The sequence below is a fragment of the Rhipicephalus sanguineus genome, chromosome 2, assembly GCF_013339695.2.
Source record: "Rhipicephalus sanguineus isolate Rsan-2018 chromosome 2, BIME_Rsan_1.4, whole genome shotgun sequence".
In the NCBI taxonomy this organism is placed as follows: Eukaryota; Metazoa; Arthropoda; class Arachnida; order Ixodida; family Ixodidae; genus Rhipicephalus; species Rhipicephalus sanguineus.
In genome coordinates, this window is record NC_051177.1 from 23,732,391 (window position 1) to 23,748,493 (window position 16,103).

At 46.1% G+C, this 16,103-nt stretch overlaps 1 protein-coding gene across 1 annotated transcript in view; it reads left to right on the forward strand.

The window, feature by feature from the left end:
- The window catches only part of LOC119381089 (inverted formin-2), a 183,256-nt gene that overhangs the window by 5,421 nt on the left and 161,732 nt on the right, over positions 1-16,103 (forward strand). Inside the window, exons 3-8 of the mRNA XM_049412157.1 lie at positions 1,016-1,441; positions 2,259-2,489; positions 3,606-3,902; positions 5,816-6,051; positions 7,814-7,914; positions 9,737-9,807. Coding sequence (XP_049268114.1) covers positions 1,016-1,441; positions 2,259-2,489; positions 3,606-3,902; positions 5,816-6,051; positions 7,814-7,914; positions 9,737-9,807 — 1,362 coding nt within the window. The remainder of the gene's footprint in view (positions 1-1,015; positions 1,442-2,258; positions 2,490-3,605; positions 3,903-5,815; positions 6,052-7,813; positions 7,915-9,736; positions 9,808-16,103) is intronic.

Here is a 16,103-nt window from a genome sequence, read left to right on the forward strand (position 1 = left end):
TTTCGGCCTGGCTCCGCAAAATATATGCCTGGCTCATTTCGAGACACAATATTTATTCAGGCAGACAGACATCTACGTGGGTATACGAACGTGCCTCGTATCAAGCACCGTCGCGCTGCCGCTGTGTCGTGATATATCCAGGGATAGGGGCAATGGAAACGAATCTAGACAACGCGACAACGCATGGGGGTATCGGAACGTTCAGAAGGGTATCGTGAGTCGCATGACAAATCTGCTAAGCAGAGCACGGCAGATCCCATGCGGGCCGTTTGTTTGAAGCCCTTGAACTACAGGGTCATCTATAGGTATAACTGCGCATGTACACAAGATCGCAAGATGTAACGATAAAAGCAAATAGTGAGGGTAAATTGCAGTTCCTTCAACATGTGCATCTTGGCTGGCTACCTCAGCTAACAGTCGGTAAAAAGAAAAAGAGCTTCATGGAGACTCAAGTCGCGACAGCGACGCGTATATAGCAATAACGTCATGTAAGATACGTAAGCGAGAAGTGTAAAACGGCATAAATCCTAAAGCAGATAGTTCTTTAGTCCATAAAGACCCACGAGAACAACATAAATATCCGCCTGCATACTCTTTTTTATGCCTTAGGTACCAAGCAGAAGACACGCAGACAAGCACACAAATACACACACAACATTCACATACGCACGCACACACGTACAGAAAGGGATTTGCTCATGTCTTACCATGACAGTAAGGCATCACAATGTGTCTGTACCAATTAGACCGCATTTCAGATGTTCTTCATCTAGAAAACTTGGTAACGAAAAGAATAACAATAGTAATCATCTTCTTACAAAACTCAACATCAGTTCAGGTAATACAAGCAAGAACTTGTAGCACAGCAGGAAAATAAATATATAAAAACATGAACAAGAAAGCAGAAGTTCTTTGTGGCGAAACCAGTCAATTCTGTACAAACGGAAATGAATAAATACATAAATAAAAGAGAGAAAGGGAGTGGTTCTACAACATATCGGTACTCCTTCTTCAGGTTCCCGCAGGCCTGACGTCCCCTCCTCCCGAAGAGAGCGGATGGCCTTCGGGTGCGTCGGGTCCTCCGGAGACGTTGCAGCAGGCCTGGACGGCGCTTTCGACGAGGGCATCCGGCAGCGGTAAGCGCGAGGCGTACCTGCTGCGCGCCCTGCAGCGTCTTCTCGCCGACGACGCCTGGGACACGCCCGTCCGACAAACCAAGCACAGCCAGACCAGCCTAGAGGCCCTGGACCGATGTGGTACGGGACCCGCAACCGCGACTGCCGTTACCGCGAAGGCAGTCCCCACGACAACGCCTGCTGTCACGCAGACCAGCACCCCGACCACTGTCACCGCTTCCGCATCGCCCGGTGACAGCGGTGGCGGCAACAACAGGAGATGCTGCAGCTGCCGTTGCCACGAGCCAGCGCCCGCAGAGAACAAGGCAAGGACCACACGCTGGACAGTTGAACGTCGCTCTCCTCTAGTGGTTGCGATGATTTCACCTAATGATGCGAATCTCTCCACTCACTTCTCAAACGTCACGAAGCTGGATCTCAGGAAGCTGTGAAATATTTTTAAGAGCATGTGCTACTGTTCCTATACCTCCCTCGTCCACGTAAAGTATAAGAAAATCTACCAACGATCGTGACACAGATCACAACTCTTCTGTAATAGCATACTAAGGACGAGCCGCTAGGCACAGCTCTTTTAGATTTAGAAATCATTGACTTTCTCACCCTCAAATGTAACAGGTGCTCTTTAAGCGTCTGTTGTTGGCTATGAGTTTATGCTTTTGTTACTTCTGAATTTCTGTCCTATGTAATGCATTTATTTGCATATATAACTACTTCCCGTTCTTTGCCGTTTACGCGGTAATATTCTTTAAAAAAAATAAATGTTGCTCATGAGAGATTGGCTGCTTCTCAGGCAAACAAAGCGTAGCATGGAAATTTTGTTCAGCTTAAAACAAACATACGAGCAAGGAAGGCAGAACATCACACAAAAAAATATTCGCCAGAACACAGACAAATAATATAGCATAGGTTTAAATGCCCTAACAGGAAGGTTCATACAATATTAAAACTAGCATATTGTATGTGAGAACGCACAACATATTCGATAAAGCATATAGTCTATATAAAAAGCCTACCTGGCAATTCTTGAGCAGAGGGGTTTCTTTCTGTGAGGTGTTTTCGTTTTTCTGCATGCATCATGGTCCAAATAAAGTTTATTTGTTCCCTGGCCACTTATGATGGTAGGCACCAACGGATGGACCACCGGTAAACTTCGCACCGCCACCAGGTCCCAACCTGTCGGGACCTCCACCGCCACCGCCGCCCCCGCTGCCGACTGCTCCACCGCCTCCGATGGCTCCAGCACTGCCGTCGGCGCCTCAACCGTCGGAGCCGGCGCCGTGCCTGGTGCAGTCGTGGCCGCAGCCGGGCACCAAGATGCGCACGCTTAATTGGAACAAGATACCCGCGCAAAAGGTGCGTCTCAGCAGTTCAACTTTGATAACTACAGCATCGACGAGTATTTGAATATTGAACACGCGATAAGAGGAACAAGTTCCTCCAATATAGGAAATGGGAAAAGAACAGTTTATACTTGAAGCAGACCTTTTGCTGCACCTATTGATCATTATATAAACGTGTGTGTACTTATGGAGACATTAGCATCGCGATTGACGCCGACCGCGCTCACACGTTCCGTAGTATTGTATTACAGATGTGTTAAAATGAATTCTCGCGCGCTGCGATAAACTGGTCGGCTTAAATATCTGTGCACTTGTAGTCACGCAACTTGCTTACATTCATATCAAATTGTTTTCTGCCCTGTTCCATTTCCATGAGCAACTAAACCTCGTCTCCCTTTTTTCTGTATTCCTATTTCTCTACTTCCTCCATCCTACCCGATTGTGCCCTTTTCCTTCGATACAAAATACCATTTCACTCGGCGAACAAAACTTACAAGGAGACCCTTATGCATTCGCGTAAGACTACTCGAAGGCGATAGTCATCTTCTTCTTTTTCTTCTCAGTCGATGTATTGATACACCCCCGCCCCCTTCCGAAAGCTTTCTGCACCAAACGTGGTTTCGCATTGCCTCCAGGATCGGAGGCATTGCAAGCTTTCTCCACCTCATCTGGTTTTGCACTGCCTCCGTGATCGGCCCAACGTTGACCTAACGACAATATCATGTGATGACGTCGTCATGTGACGTCATAGTGACGTCATGACAACGCCACACATTTTGGCGACTTATATGGTGACGCCTTCGCGTGACGATATTTTTGCTTCACTTGTGTTGACGCCGACGATGACAGTCAATTTTCGCGTTTGATGAGGCATCTAAGGCTCTCGCCTTAGTATTTTAAATGCATTAACAGTGTCGTGTTTTTAAGCATATAAAGCTGTAGTTAGGGTCTACCTCGTCTTCTTTCTTTACCCAAGTGTCGCTTCACTAATGTCTAAGTGCAAACACGCGTGTCAGGCTGCTGCTGCTGATAATAATAATGATGATGATGATGATGATGTTGGTGATGGTGTATGTATGTCATCGGAAGGCAAGTGTACAGGTCCCTGCTTTCCGACTTTCGCGTCCAGGTACTTGCCGGCGGCCGTAAGAGCCTGTGGCGGCGCATCGCAGAGAGCCACACCGGAGGAGAATCCCCGCTTGACTTCGCGCACCTCGAGGGTCTGTTCTGCCAGCACCAGCCATCGCAGCCTGCGACCTCGGCGCACGCCACGGGCTCCGCAGGAGGCGGCCCCAGCTCTGGCGGGGCAGGCGGCGGCGGAGGTACGGGCAGCGGCAGCGAAGGCCGCGGCCCACGTGATCCTGCGTCGGGTCGTTCGGGAGACGAGGCACCGCTCAGGATACTCGACGCGCAGAGGAGCCTGCAGGTAAGATCATTATTGTTATCATCATCATTATTATTATTGCGATAGCAGTTATAGGGACAGTCTCGACGGGTTTTTGCCGTCGCCGTCATGTCCCTCCCGTATCAAGTCCAAATTGATAAGATCCCCCCGCGCATCGTATGTTCTACGGCGGGTAAAAGCGCGCGAGCGGGGGTGACGAACGCGACCGAAGCAGAGATCAAACGAGCCGGCCCATTTCCGTCGGTCGGAGGGTGCATGCGATATAGCATCACCCCGTTCGGGAGGCCTGCCGTCGAAGCAGACAGGAAACGCCACACCTTTCTTTAACGAACATGAAAAGACTCATGTACCCTCCGTCGCTCGGAGGGTGCATTCGCTCGGAGGGGGGGGGGGGTTGTCGCGCGGGCAACAACATTGAACTTTGAATGTAAGGGCACGGTCGCGATCGCTGGCGCGCGCGCTATCTCGACAGCCATCACAGGGGGTGGCTCGTATACCCTTCTATGTGCTGCGCTCTGAACGCGAAGTGACGTCTGAGAGCATCTCTCCCAGGAGCGGCCATAGTCTCTTACACGAGCGTTTTGTAGTTACGCGAGATCGGATAGAGAACAGTTAGCTGCCAGCCTCACTTAGTATAACACTACAATTTGTTGCTATCGCATTCATTGCTCCGCCCTTGCGGTGAAACTGTGACTTTATTATTATTATTATTATTATTATTATTATTATTATTATTATTATTATTATTATTATTATTATATTATTATTATTATTATTATTATTATTATTATTATTATTATTCACAAGATGTAAGCAGTCCCCGAGCACTATGAGCGTACGACAAAATCCGGAAGACCAGTGGGAGGCATTGCTGAAGTCACTAAACCTTGAGGGCCAGCTCCGGATGGTGTAAGGGCGTCGGCTACAAGCCATGGCTACCTGGAATAAGGAATTCAATTACCCATCACTGGGTGAAGGGAACGCACGCCTGGCAGTAAGATAAAGTTTAATTCCCTCTCTCAGAAAATGTAACAATAAAGTGGTGTGCTGAAATGCTTTCATCTTTACTTCTCGCATAATTACAAGTTTTTGCGCAGCTTACGTGGAATAAAATGTGTAAAGAAATTACAAAAGAGGGTACAACAAATGGATCCGATCGCGTTCATCTTATCAGTTTTGTTCGCCTTTCTTTCCTTCCTCCCGCCTTCCTCACCGCGAAATGATTGCACCGTTTACGGCGATGACGCGCCAGCTCTCTACAGCTAATTTGCCCGACAATATAGGTATGCTGAAGGGACATGAATATCTCTCCCTAATTGCAGTTTGTTTCGCTACCTGCGTAATCGATGCGTGGACAACTTGCTTAGAAAACGTCGGACAGCAGATACAGGCTTCAAGAGTGGTACTTCGCACGGAGAAGATCGCACGTATTATAACGTCTGGAAAAATTAACAGCGCAAGGGATAGATTGTGTCGGTTGCCAAGAAGCCCTGCAGCTGCACGCCAGCGTCAACCTCTCCGTGGTGATATCGTATTTTTCTTGGACCTGTGGCACTGCCTTGAGCAGATTTCTTACCACTTCACACCTTTTGCAATGGGGAATCTTGGCACTGTAGTCTCACGCATCTGCGAGGCTACAAAAGCGTCCCAGCGCTTCTTGAGAGGTGCATATCTATACGAGCGGTTGTGACGAAATGGACAACGAGGACTTTGTGTGCACGTGTCAGCGTGAAACACAGCCTCCTCCTCCTCCTCCTCCTCCTCCTCCTCCTCCTCCTCATCTTCAGCCTCCTTTTCCCTGTGCATGGTAGACAACGGGACTCTGCCTGGTTAACTACCCTGCCTTTCACTCATCTCTCTCTTTCTCTCTCTCATAGCTTATCTGCTGGTTAGGGAGGCTAAACCTTACGATTTGGTTTCGACTGTTTTGCCAGGTGGGCATTTTCCTGAAGCAACTGCGTGGCCAGGCGGACGAGGCTCAACTTCTCGACATCTTGCGCCGCGGAGGAAGCGGCGGGGGAAACCTGGGCGCCGACAAGCTGCGTGCTCTGCAGGCGCTGCTGCCGGCGCCCGAGTCGGCGACCGCTCTCGAGACGGCCCTGCTCGAGCGGGAACCAGGACAACTGGCGCCACCCGAGGCCTTTCTCGCCAGGATCCTGCGACTCCCGGAGTGAGGACCCATCCACGTGCTTTCTTTCTTTCTTTCTTTCTTTCTTTCTTTCTTTCTTTCTTTCTTTCTTTCTTTCTTTCTTTCTTTCTTTCTTTCTTTCTTTCTTTCTTTCTTTCTTTCTTTCTTTCTTTCTTTCTTTCTTTCTTTCTTTCTTTTATATATCGGGGCTTGTCGTCCGCGAAAACAGCGTTCACTTAACGATGAACAACGACCGGTGCCGGTCATTGGTGAACAGTTTGAAAATCTGGACTGGTTCGTAAGGTAGCGCAATTAGTGTATTGTATGATTAGTTAGAGACGTAGATAGGACAAGAGCACAACAAGAGCACCTGACTCACAACCGTGGCGTTTCGTCAGAAAAAGAAAACAGGTACCAAACTCATAGTCTTACACTTTGAACGGTTGTTTGCCATTTGCCATTGACATTCGCTAATGGTATGTCCATCATTAGTACTGTGTAGAATTGGCTCTTACAAACAATTTACGTAAGCGATTCTTGTGAATGTAGGCCCCAGGCTAGTGTTTCAATAAAGTTATTACACTGGAAATGTTAGTTAAACCAGAGGCTGCAGGTGGCTGTGGAGTCGGACGTAATATTAGCGAACGTGGTAGTCACAGGGGCGTAGTCAGGGGGGAGGGGGGGTTGGGGGGGTTCAAACCCCTTCCGAAATTTTTCAGTTTTGCTTGCGCATATATACACGCGCACATACAAACGCACGCACGAACATATATAAAGTATGGTTGAGCCCCATAGCCAGAAAAAATTTCTGGCTACGCCCCTGGTGGTAGAACAATGGCCCAACGCAATATAGTGACAAAAAGAACAAGGGCTACACTATCACGCGGGATGAATGCACGCGCTAAGCGAACGACGATATTATTTCTGATGCAACAGAAGCATGGGTAAAGGACGTTCTTCACGCTTCAGTTGTCATTGTTGTGTAATTACGCTTCGCTCGCGCCAGTGAAATCTGGTATAGCAGGCGCAGTAGCCGATACTCTCATAGCGACATGGTTCATCGTTACATAGATACAAGTTACAGACTGTTAAATTGGAAAAGAAGTACTTCACGAGACTTCGAAGCTGATGTCTGCTAGTTTAGCATGCGCGTGGCATTTTAACACAAGTAGGAATCAGGAGACATGTCTACGTGCATGTGCACATTGTCCGGATGCATTCATGCACGCTGCATACATCCGGGGCCTAGCGACGCCAACGCACATGCCTGTGAGTGAAATGATGCAATGAGAGGCAATGGAATCGGTGCGGAGTACTAGCAAGGGAGTTGACACGAGAGTCTATCGGCTCACGGCGGCTTAAGCGAGGTTTTCGCCTGTCACGTATCTGCAGTAGTGAAAGCACGTTCTCAGGGTCTTTTTTTTTTTGAAGCAGCTTTGCGACAACCTTCGCTATTCTTCCAAGCTTTTTGGGTTAGACGTGACACTGTGCGAATGTTTTATGTGATCTCAAAGCAGGACAGGACTGTGTACTGAATACAGGACATTAGCCGAACTGAATGCGCACCACGCTGTCTTTTCTTCCCTGTTAAAATGTTCCACTATCTCGAGCCAGCTCAACTCCTATTGCATTCGTACTTAATTTGGCAGGTTCTGTGGGATTTTCAAGAGACATGAAACGAACTAGATTGGCAGTTAAAAAAGAGAAACGCTTTACGTATGAAATCTTGTAAGTTTTTAAACGATGAAATCCCTCATGACTCGTCCTTTTCTTATTTTTTCCCCCGCCTGTTCCGTATCTTCAGCTATCGACTGCGCGTTGAGAGCCTCCTTCTTCAAGAAGAACTCCCCACCATCGTCGCCTCTCTCGAGACCTCCATGACCTGCCTCAGAAACGCTGCCAAAGGTTGTACGCTCTTTCTATTGGCTCTTTTACTGCGTTTTCTCTTCAGTAACACAAAACTATACCACGACGCTTAACCCTGTTATCACTGAACTAGTGTCGATTCCGTAACCCCCTGCGAGTTCAACTGCAGCGCAGACTGCACGGGAGGGATCGATGTTCTCTGTCGGTCGCGAAGTAAGAAAACAACCAGAAACGATTGGTTAAGAAAAGTGGGCGCGGTGCACGTGACTAAAGTAAACATAAATGCACCGTAGGCGAACATTTTTCACCTTGACACGGCAGTATCGGGGTCAACGATCTAAAGCGGGCAGTGACCTGGCTATTACAAGTGACGTAGCACCGGTTTTCGGACGCTTTATATGTTGGAGTCATTGCTTATCGCCTGCCCGTTTATGCTTGAGCTTTTTGTGCGCACGCAAGTTGGAGAATGGGCTGCGATTTCAGAAATCTAAGCGTTCCCATACTTTCTGAGAACAGCGACGCATGCCAAATACAGTGGGTGTGCGAACGTTAACTGAAGAGAAAGTAATAATATTAACTGTTGGGATTTTACCTTCCGAAACTACGATATGATTGTGAGGGACGCCGCAGTGGAGGGATACGGAAATTTTGACCATATCGTGTTTTTTAACGTGCACCTAAATCTAAGTACACGGTCTCTAGCATTTCACCTCCATCGAAATGCGGCCGCCGCGGCCGGGATTCGATCCCGCGACCTTCAGGTCAGCAGTCTAGCACCATAACCACTTGACCACCGGGCGTGCGAACGTTAACTGAAATGAAGACAAAGTGGCCCGTATTATAGTAAGGTCACGAATGGACGATTTTAGACTTGCAAAGCGTGCGGGCCCCGCTTTAGCCGTTGCTTGACTGTCGATATATTTTTTTCAGCTCATTTTGCGTAAAATTATGTAGTTGAACTTGGAAAAAAGAAGCGATCGAAATATTTTCTACCGTCACTACGTCATTTTTATTGAGATAAAACTTAAGAGTTGTGACTATTTGCTGGTTACAGCTACACATTTTCATTTCGTTAATTAAGCAGCTAAGAATCTTTCGTTAGCTAATACCTAAAGAAAAAAATACGTAATAGCACGTCTATATCGAATATATTGCTCGTTGTAAGAAATTCCGTGAATGTCTGGGGTACACAGTTTTTCAGGTGCAAGAACGAAACACACACACTATGTAGTAGAGTCAATAGTTGTCTCAAATGCCGTTGCGTTCGAAGAAGTGTTGAGGTAATTTCATTGATGTTGCAATGCAGTACTACATCTGTTCACTAGTAATAGAATAGAATAGAATAGAATCTTAAGGAATGATTCCGAGTACTATGTAGCAAACCAGGCCGTATTTCTTGCTATAGAGACAAGTGGAATGTAACGAGCATGCCACAAATGTTGTGCATTGGTACAAAGGATATTAGGTATTGGACCCTCGGGAAGACTAATATTTATTTTTTTTTGCTAATTTTTTGTACACTTGCTTTACAGCTTGTCGAGGTATCTTCTGTGAGACAGAAACTTCGAAAAACAGAAAAGAAAGAGACTTTGTGATAGACTAGAAAGCTCCTCTGGAAAGCATCACATATTATTACGGACGAATGTGCGCTGCCGGAATGATAAGCATGTATCACAACTTATGTAGCCTAAAATGTGCCTATTTTAAGCATTTCGAAACGGACCACAAGTAGAACCATTTTCTCCGCAATTTTTTTATTATTAGTCAGCTCAATTCTAGCGCTGGCGCTGTACTGCGAAATGTCTGTTTGCCTTCAACTTTTGAAACAGGAGAGTTATGTTTTTGTTACTTCGCTGCGCAGAAATACAAGACTGCAAAGCCCTGCATGAAGTCCTCTACATGATTCTGGTGGCGGGAAACTTCCTCAATTCGGTACGTCTTACGGACGTCATACGTTCATGGCAACTAACTCTAACTTATCCGCAACTGTTCTCACCCTGAATTCTCCGTTATCCTCACTTCCAGCCTCTTTACTGTCCTCGAATATGCTCCCCTGTCTTTCGCTTGATCTGCCTGTCAACGATTGTCAGACGGCACAATTTTTCTGCATCTTCCCAGTGCACTATATTCTGTTTGAGGCTGATAGGGTCATTGGGCAGTTTTAGAATATATAGGGTGCGCAAAGCTAACCTCTTGCACAGGTACACACGTTATATTTCGAAATTAGCGTACACTCGTGAGAATTATGACAGAGAACAACGGATTCATGCTTAATCACGATAACTTGTAATGTACCGATATAGATGTGGCCTACTGAATTGCAAGAGATACCTTTCCGCTTTAGCATTTACTGTAATGAGCACTTTTGCCCTTGTCAACTGCGTTTAGCTGCTATGGCATTTAAAATGTAATTGCGCTGTCCCTCTCATAATGCTCACGACTATACGTACTCAAGCAACTCAAATGCTACGAACGCTATTCTAAAACTCTCTATTAATTAATAGTTCATTAAAAAGGAGTAACCTCTGCTAACAAACAGAGAAAACTCCACTATTTACTTTCGTTCTAGCGATAAATAATGATCGAATGACTGTGTGGTCGATAACGATTTACTAATAAAATTTAGTGCCGCATCCGCGCTTACGACAAGACACCGTAGCGAAGGAACGCAGTTTATCTGACACCACCCCAATTTCTTTAACGAGTAAAAAATTATACGCAAACGTAGCTTTTATTTCTATCAGAATTCTGGCAGACAGTCGACGCTGCAACTTTGTGCTCAGCAGCAGACCTCCGCATTGTAAAGGACGGCGCCACAGAGCCACAAAGCAAACACTACTACGCCAGATTACATTGAATGGAGTAACCACACGCGCTACGATGTAGCTGAGGTAGGCTGAAAAGGCACCGCTGCAATACAAAGCCGACTGCGGGTCGCGGGACGTCAAACAGCGTTTCACTTCTCTCACAAACATTTTTTATTAAGGCGAAAGCCTGATATATCTCATGCGAACGTGATCTTGAACGAAAAGCCGGCGTGAGTCGGCATCAGAGAAGCAAAAAAAAAAAAAAGATCACGTGACGTCTATTGGCGCGAAAGCCACACAAAAGCGAGTGAACGCTTGGCTGCGCTGATATAGGATAATCAATGCAAACTGAGTGAGTTGCCGATTAATTAGTGAACGCTAATTAATGATAGTCAAATAGAGAATGCAGGCTAATTACTGACTGTCCATTACTGCACGTTAATTAGTGAACGACGGAGGTTGATATAAGTTGCACGCTAAAACAGCCATACCGAATGGCTCTCACCTTCGAGTCATCTTAGGCGAATACATGAGGGACCCTGCGAGTTTGTTATGTTATTACGGTACATTCGGGTGGTTATTTCAGAGTGCTCCGGAAGCTATGAAAAAATGATGTAAAATAGCAATCAAGAGAGAGAGAATAAATAGTAGAGAAGGAAGGGCAGGAAGGTTAGCCAGTTTAGGACAGCCGGTTTGCTACCCTACACATGAGCACAGGATGGGGGAGATTGAAAGATGGAGAGAGAAAGACAGCACATAACACAGCGCACACACACAGTCAGTCGCAGTCCGTCATAGTACGCGACATCGCTGTCACAGCCGCTTGTCCAAGTGCGTTTCTTTTTAAACCTAAGTAGTACCTTCGTCGCTTTCAGCTGCATGCGATATCTTCCGTCGAGCGTTATTACTAAAATAAGCGGGCCAATACATGATAAAGTAGGAGGAACAGTATACTTGCATTCCTGCTTGTTCTCTTTGTGGAGCTTTAAAGCTGTTGAATTCGCCACTTTCAAAAACGGTTAGAGCGCTCTCAAACGACCATCCGAATATGCCATTAGTGTCGTCAATGATGACGACACATCCGGACATCGGGAACGCGTTGCAGTTCCACAACGCCGCGGACGAGCCGCCGATGGGAGGACGAAAATGATCGAGTCCGACCGACGGCGCTTCTTGAGTTATCATACGTTCGCCAGGAAGTGTTTCGAGTCGTGCGCAGGATGCGGAAGAGCCTGCATGCGCTCCTCTCTGCTAGCCGCTCTATAGTTTCCTCATTTTTCGCGCTGCTCGAATCGATATTTATGAAGCACTCATTTTCGGCCACGCGTACTCCTTCATTATTCACGGGTGGCGCCATTTTATCTATAACGACCTTGACGTATTGATGAGGACTTAAAGGCGTATGGCGTAAGCGAAGCGCTCTCGGTTACGCGGGTTATTCATAAAAATTCAACGGGTGCACTTGTTATTCCGTTCGAGCTGTGTGCCAGATGAGGGGCTCGACCTTCTGATTCAATTTATATCGATGTCATTTCTCTTCTTTCTCTAGTTCAATGAAAACGAGCCTGCTTTCTGCGGCGATCAACGATAAGGCCAAACTCAGATCTGGCAGTATCCACAGCAAAGTCTCGTTAAACTGCCAGCGCCATCTTTCGACCATTACTTTGCGTTGTCAACCCACAAAAGATATATGTATATAACCTTGAGGAAGTGGCTTCAGCTTTTGTTCCGTTCTCGTATTTGACGTTCGTGACGCAAAAGATATATGTATATAACCTTGAGGAAGTGGCTTCAGCTTTTGTTCCGTTCTCGTATTTGACGTTCGTGACGTTACGCCGGGAGCTGGCAAACCACAAGTATATTAATTCACCGAGTAGATCTCGTGAGATGTTTCCGTACTTGCTCTCCAACACATTCACGCAGCCTGATGCTGTCACAGCGGAGGCTGTCGGCTGATAGTATCGGACGAGATTCTAACCACGTGAAGTTCGCAACGTTGCGCATGTTTAGGCGGTGAATGTTTTACGCAATATTTAATTGATTAATTGATATTGCGGCAAACGGATAGACTTAAAGCCTGATAATTATATGTCAGAGGGTAAAAATTTCATTTTCACGCTTGTTTCGTTCATAACTGATTGCCCAATGTGAAAGGAAGTAAACGAATCGGAAACACCGCGAGTAAAAAATTCATTGCTTTAATCGAAAAAGCCACTTATTCAGGAACCCAATTTGTTTATAACCAAAGCAAGAATAAGCACGGCATTTTTTTTTTGCTTGTGATACATGTAGGTGAGGCGATATTGATTGCCAGCTTTCATATTTTCGGAAAAGCGACATTTCGTACATTTTTTTTTCTAGTCAATTCTTGGTCTCATCAGCAGTATGTGTCAGAATTATCTTTCACCGGTGATCAGCGAAAACGCTTGAAACGTGGGACCTACTCGAAATGGGCTTCCATATACTATAAATAGTTTTAAAAACATTTGTTGCTTTACATTGGTTTACGGTATTTCCTTTGTTGTATCCTTGCATTTTTTTCTGCCGTGAAGCATGGAACCAACAGCAAGAAATAGAAACAAGCTCCTGGCTGAACCTATTTCGTATAGTCATGATGGTGCAATAGGCGGGATATGACCTTACATATAGCGTAAGCTGAGCTTGGCCTCGCGAGTTACGGGAAAAAAAGCGTCGCCCTCTTTCTCCCGATCCATTTACATACAAATCACATGTTGAGGTTTCGCAATGATGCTTCCTTTCTTTTTCACCTCCGTCATGATTGCAGCCCAAGCCAAGCCATGTCGCAAACAAGCACGCGTGTCTATTTATGTCTTTCTTGTGACGTAAGATCGTGTCGACCTATCTATCGACCTAGAAAAAAAAGTAAGCACAGATATGGCAATATCACACTTATTCGAGCATTCGGCGTGTGCTGAAAAATGATTTTGCAGAAAGCCTATTACAGAGCGAATTTAAATTGCCACTCGAAGCTGTTGCAGACGCACATACGTGCGCACGCCAAGCGCATCTTGAGTCTGTGAAGATCACCGCCACGAAGGACGAGCCAGGCGATTAGGAAATGAAAAAAAAAACAAAACAAAAAACAAGAGCGATAAAGGCTGAAAACAAGAACATGCCTTAAGAAAGATAACATGCCGCGTCGGTTTTACATTAACTATGCAATTTGGGGCCGGAAATTATGTCGTAGATATTAGGTACATGCGGCAATAAAGAGTGTCATTGAATCATTGCGTGCGGACAAAAAAAAAATAACAGTCATGCGCCATTGGCCCTATCGCTTTACATTAAGTCTGCAACAACATGAATAGTACCGCATATATATATATATATATATATATATATATATATATATATATATATATATATATATATATATATATATATATATGTCAAGCTGTCTCTTACAGCTTTTTCTGCAGCTCCCCTGTCCATGTATTTCTTGAGGCAGAAATAAAAATTATTATTATTATATTAAACTGTGGGCTCTGCGTGCCATATGCAAGATACGATAATGAGTCACGCCATATTGAGGGACTAGAGAATAACCTCTCTGGTTCTTTAACGTCTCCCAAAATCAAAGTGCGCCGCTGTTCTTGCGCTTCGCCTCCACGAAACGGGGCTACCGTGGCCGCGAATTGAACCCACATCCACATGCTTCGCAGCGCAACAGCGTGGCCGCTAAGCTATACTACATGACAGGTGAGACGGAACATAAGGACAAGGCAGGGAGTTCAATCAGAGCCCGGTGTACCTTGCGAAATAGAAAAGGATATTGAAAGATGAGGAGGAGTAGGGAAGCTTGCGCACTATCGCAAGCACACAAAGAAGCGTTGGCGCAGTCTCTAGAGGTTGACTGGAAGGAACGCGGTGTCGGCATCAACCACTACCTGCGTCTATGGTCTAAGGCTTACCTCTAGCATGGTGAATATCAATGGTTAAACGATCTCACCGTTGCCCCTGCAGCGATTTTTTTCGGTGAAAGAGAAACTACAAGACAAACTTCAACAACTTTCGAACCTTGTTGTATATCCGCGGGCATTTCGTAGCTGGTGGGTTGGTACAACCACCACTATGGAGGCTCCTGTTGACACTATCGAGAAATGTGGTCTCAGAAAACATTATTGTGTGTTACTATGGAAACGAACAGTTTATTTGCAAGAAAAGTCAAACAAGTCCATCCGAGGCCATATCTTCTGCTTGCTTACGCTGTGTCAGGGAGTGCGTTTGGGCACCTACGCACGCTCTTTCCTACGGAAAAGAACGTATTCAAGGAACCGAAATAAACAAGATGATCGCAAACTGTACCGCTTAACAAACCTCGTGAATATAATTCTGCGTCTAAGGACCATCCAAGGGATAGATAGATAGATAGATAGATAGATAGATAGATAGATAGATAGATAGATAGATAGATAGATAGATAGATAGATAGATAGATAGATAGATAGATAGATAGATAGATAAAAGTGCGTTTGGTCCTCTAAGAAATGCTTCGCATTTAATACAGGCAAACATGAAACGCATGACCGAAAAGTAGTGTACCCAGGCACTTCTTGGAATCGTTTCGCGTCGTAAGGATGCGCCTGTCGATATTAGATGCGAAGTATCTTTAAGGCGGAGCTCAATCCGGTGGTGGTGTGCGGCGTGACCACCCTTACTGCGTATGCGCGTACCCTCTCCACTCACCCTCTCCCCTTTCCCCTCTCCACTTTCCCTCTCCCCTTCTCCTCTTCACTTTCCCTCTCCCCTCCCCCTTTCCACTCTTCCTCTGAAACGCGGGCTAGACCAGGCGTTGGCTAGACATGCCGAAATTCTCTCCTGCGCAACGCCGCGATGAGCTCGAGCGCATGCGCGTCCCCTCCCCTTCTCTCTCCTCTTCTACGCTGCCCCCCTCTCGCCCGCCTGTCGACCGCGTTCCCCGCTCGCCCTGTGAGAATTAACGGCCAGGCTAGATGGAAGATACGACGCGCGTAGCGTCCCTCTTCGCGTTCCACGACGCGAGGTCGGTAGCATGCCCAACGAACGCCAACGGAACGCGATCGTGCAAGTGCTCCGGCTTCGCATCGCCTCATGGTCCCCTTTAGCGGGAGATGGTGTAATTTTTTTGCTAGTTTATTCTCTAGTGCAGTTTTGCCCAATTGCTTAACAGCCCATGTATTCGCAAAATGTATGTGATTATAAGAATGTTCCGCAAGTTAGCATTTATTCTAACCGCTGCAACCAGATGGGTAAAGGCACCGCGACTCAGTCAAAGCACTAAGTATGATCTCAGGAACAGCACGTAATAAAACGTACTCGGGGAATTTCGATCTGTTCTGATAAAATTACCTTAAGCGCCCTTTTGGAACGGAGAATTTTTCTCATCTGCGTACTTTCGGCCAACGCTCAAATGCGGAAGAC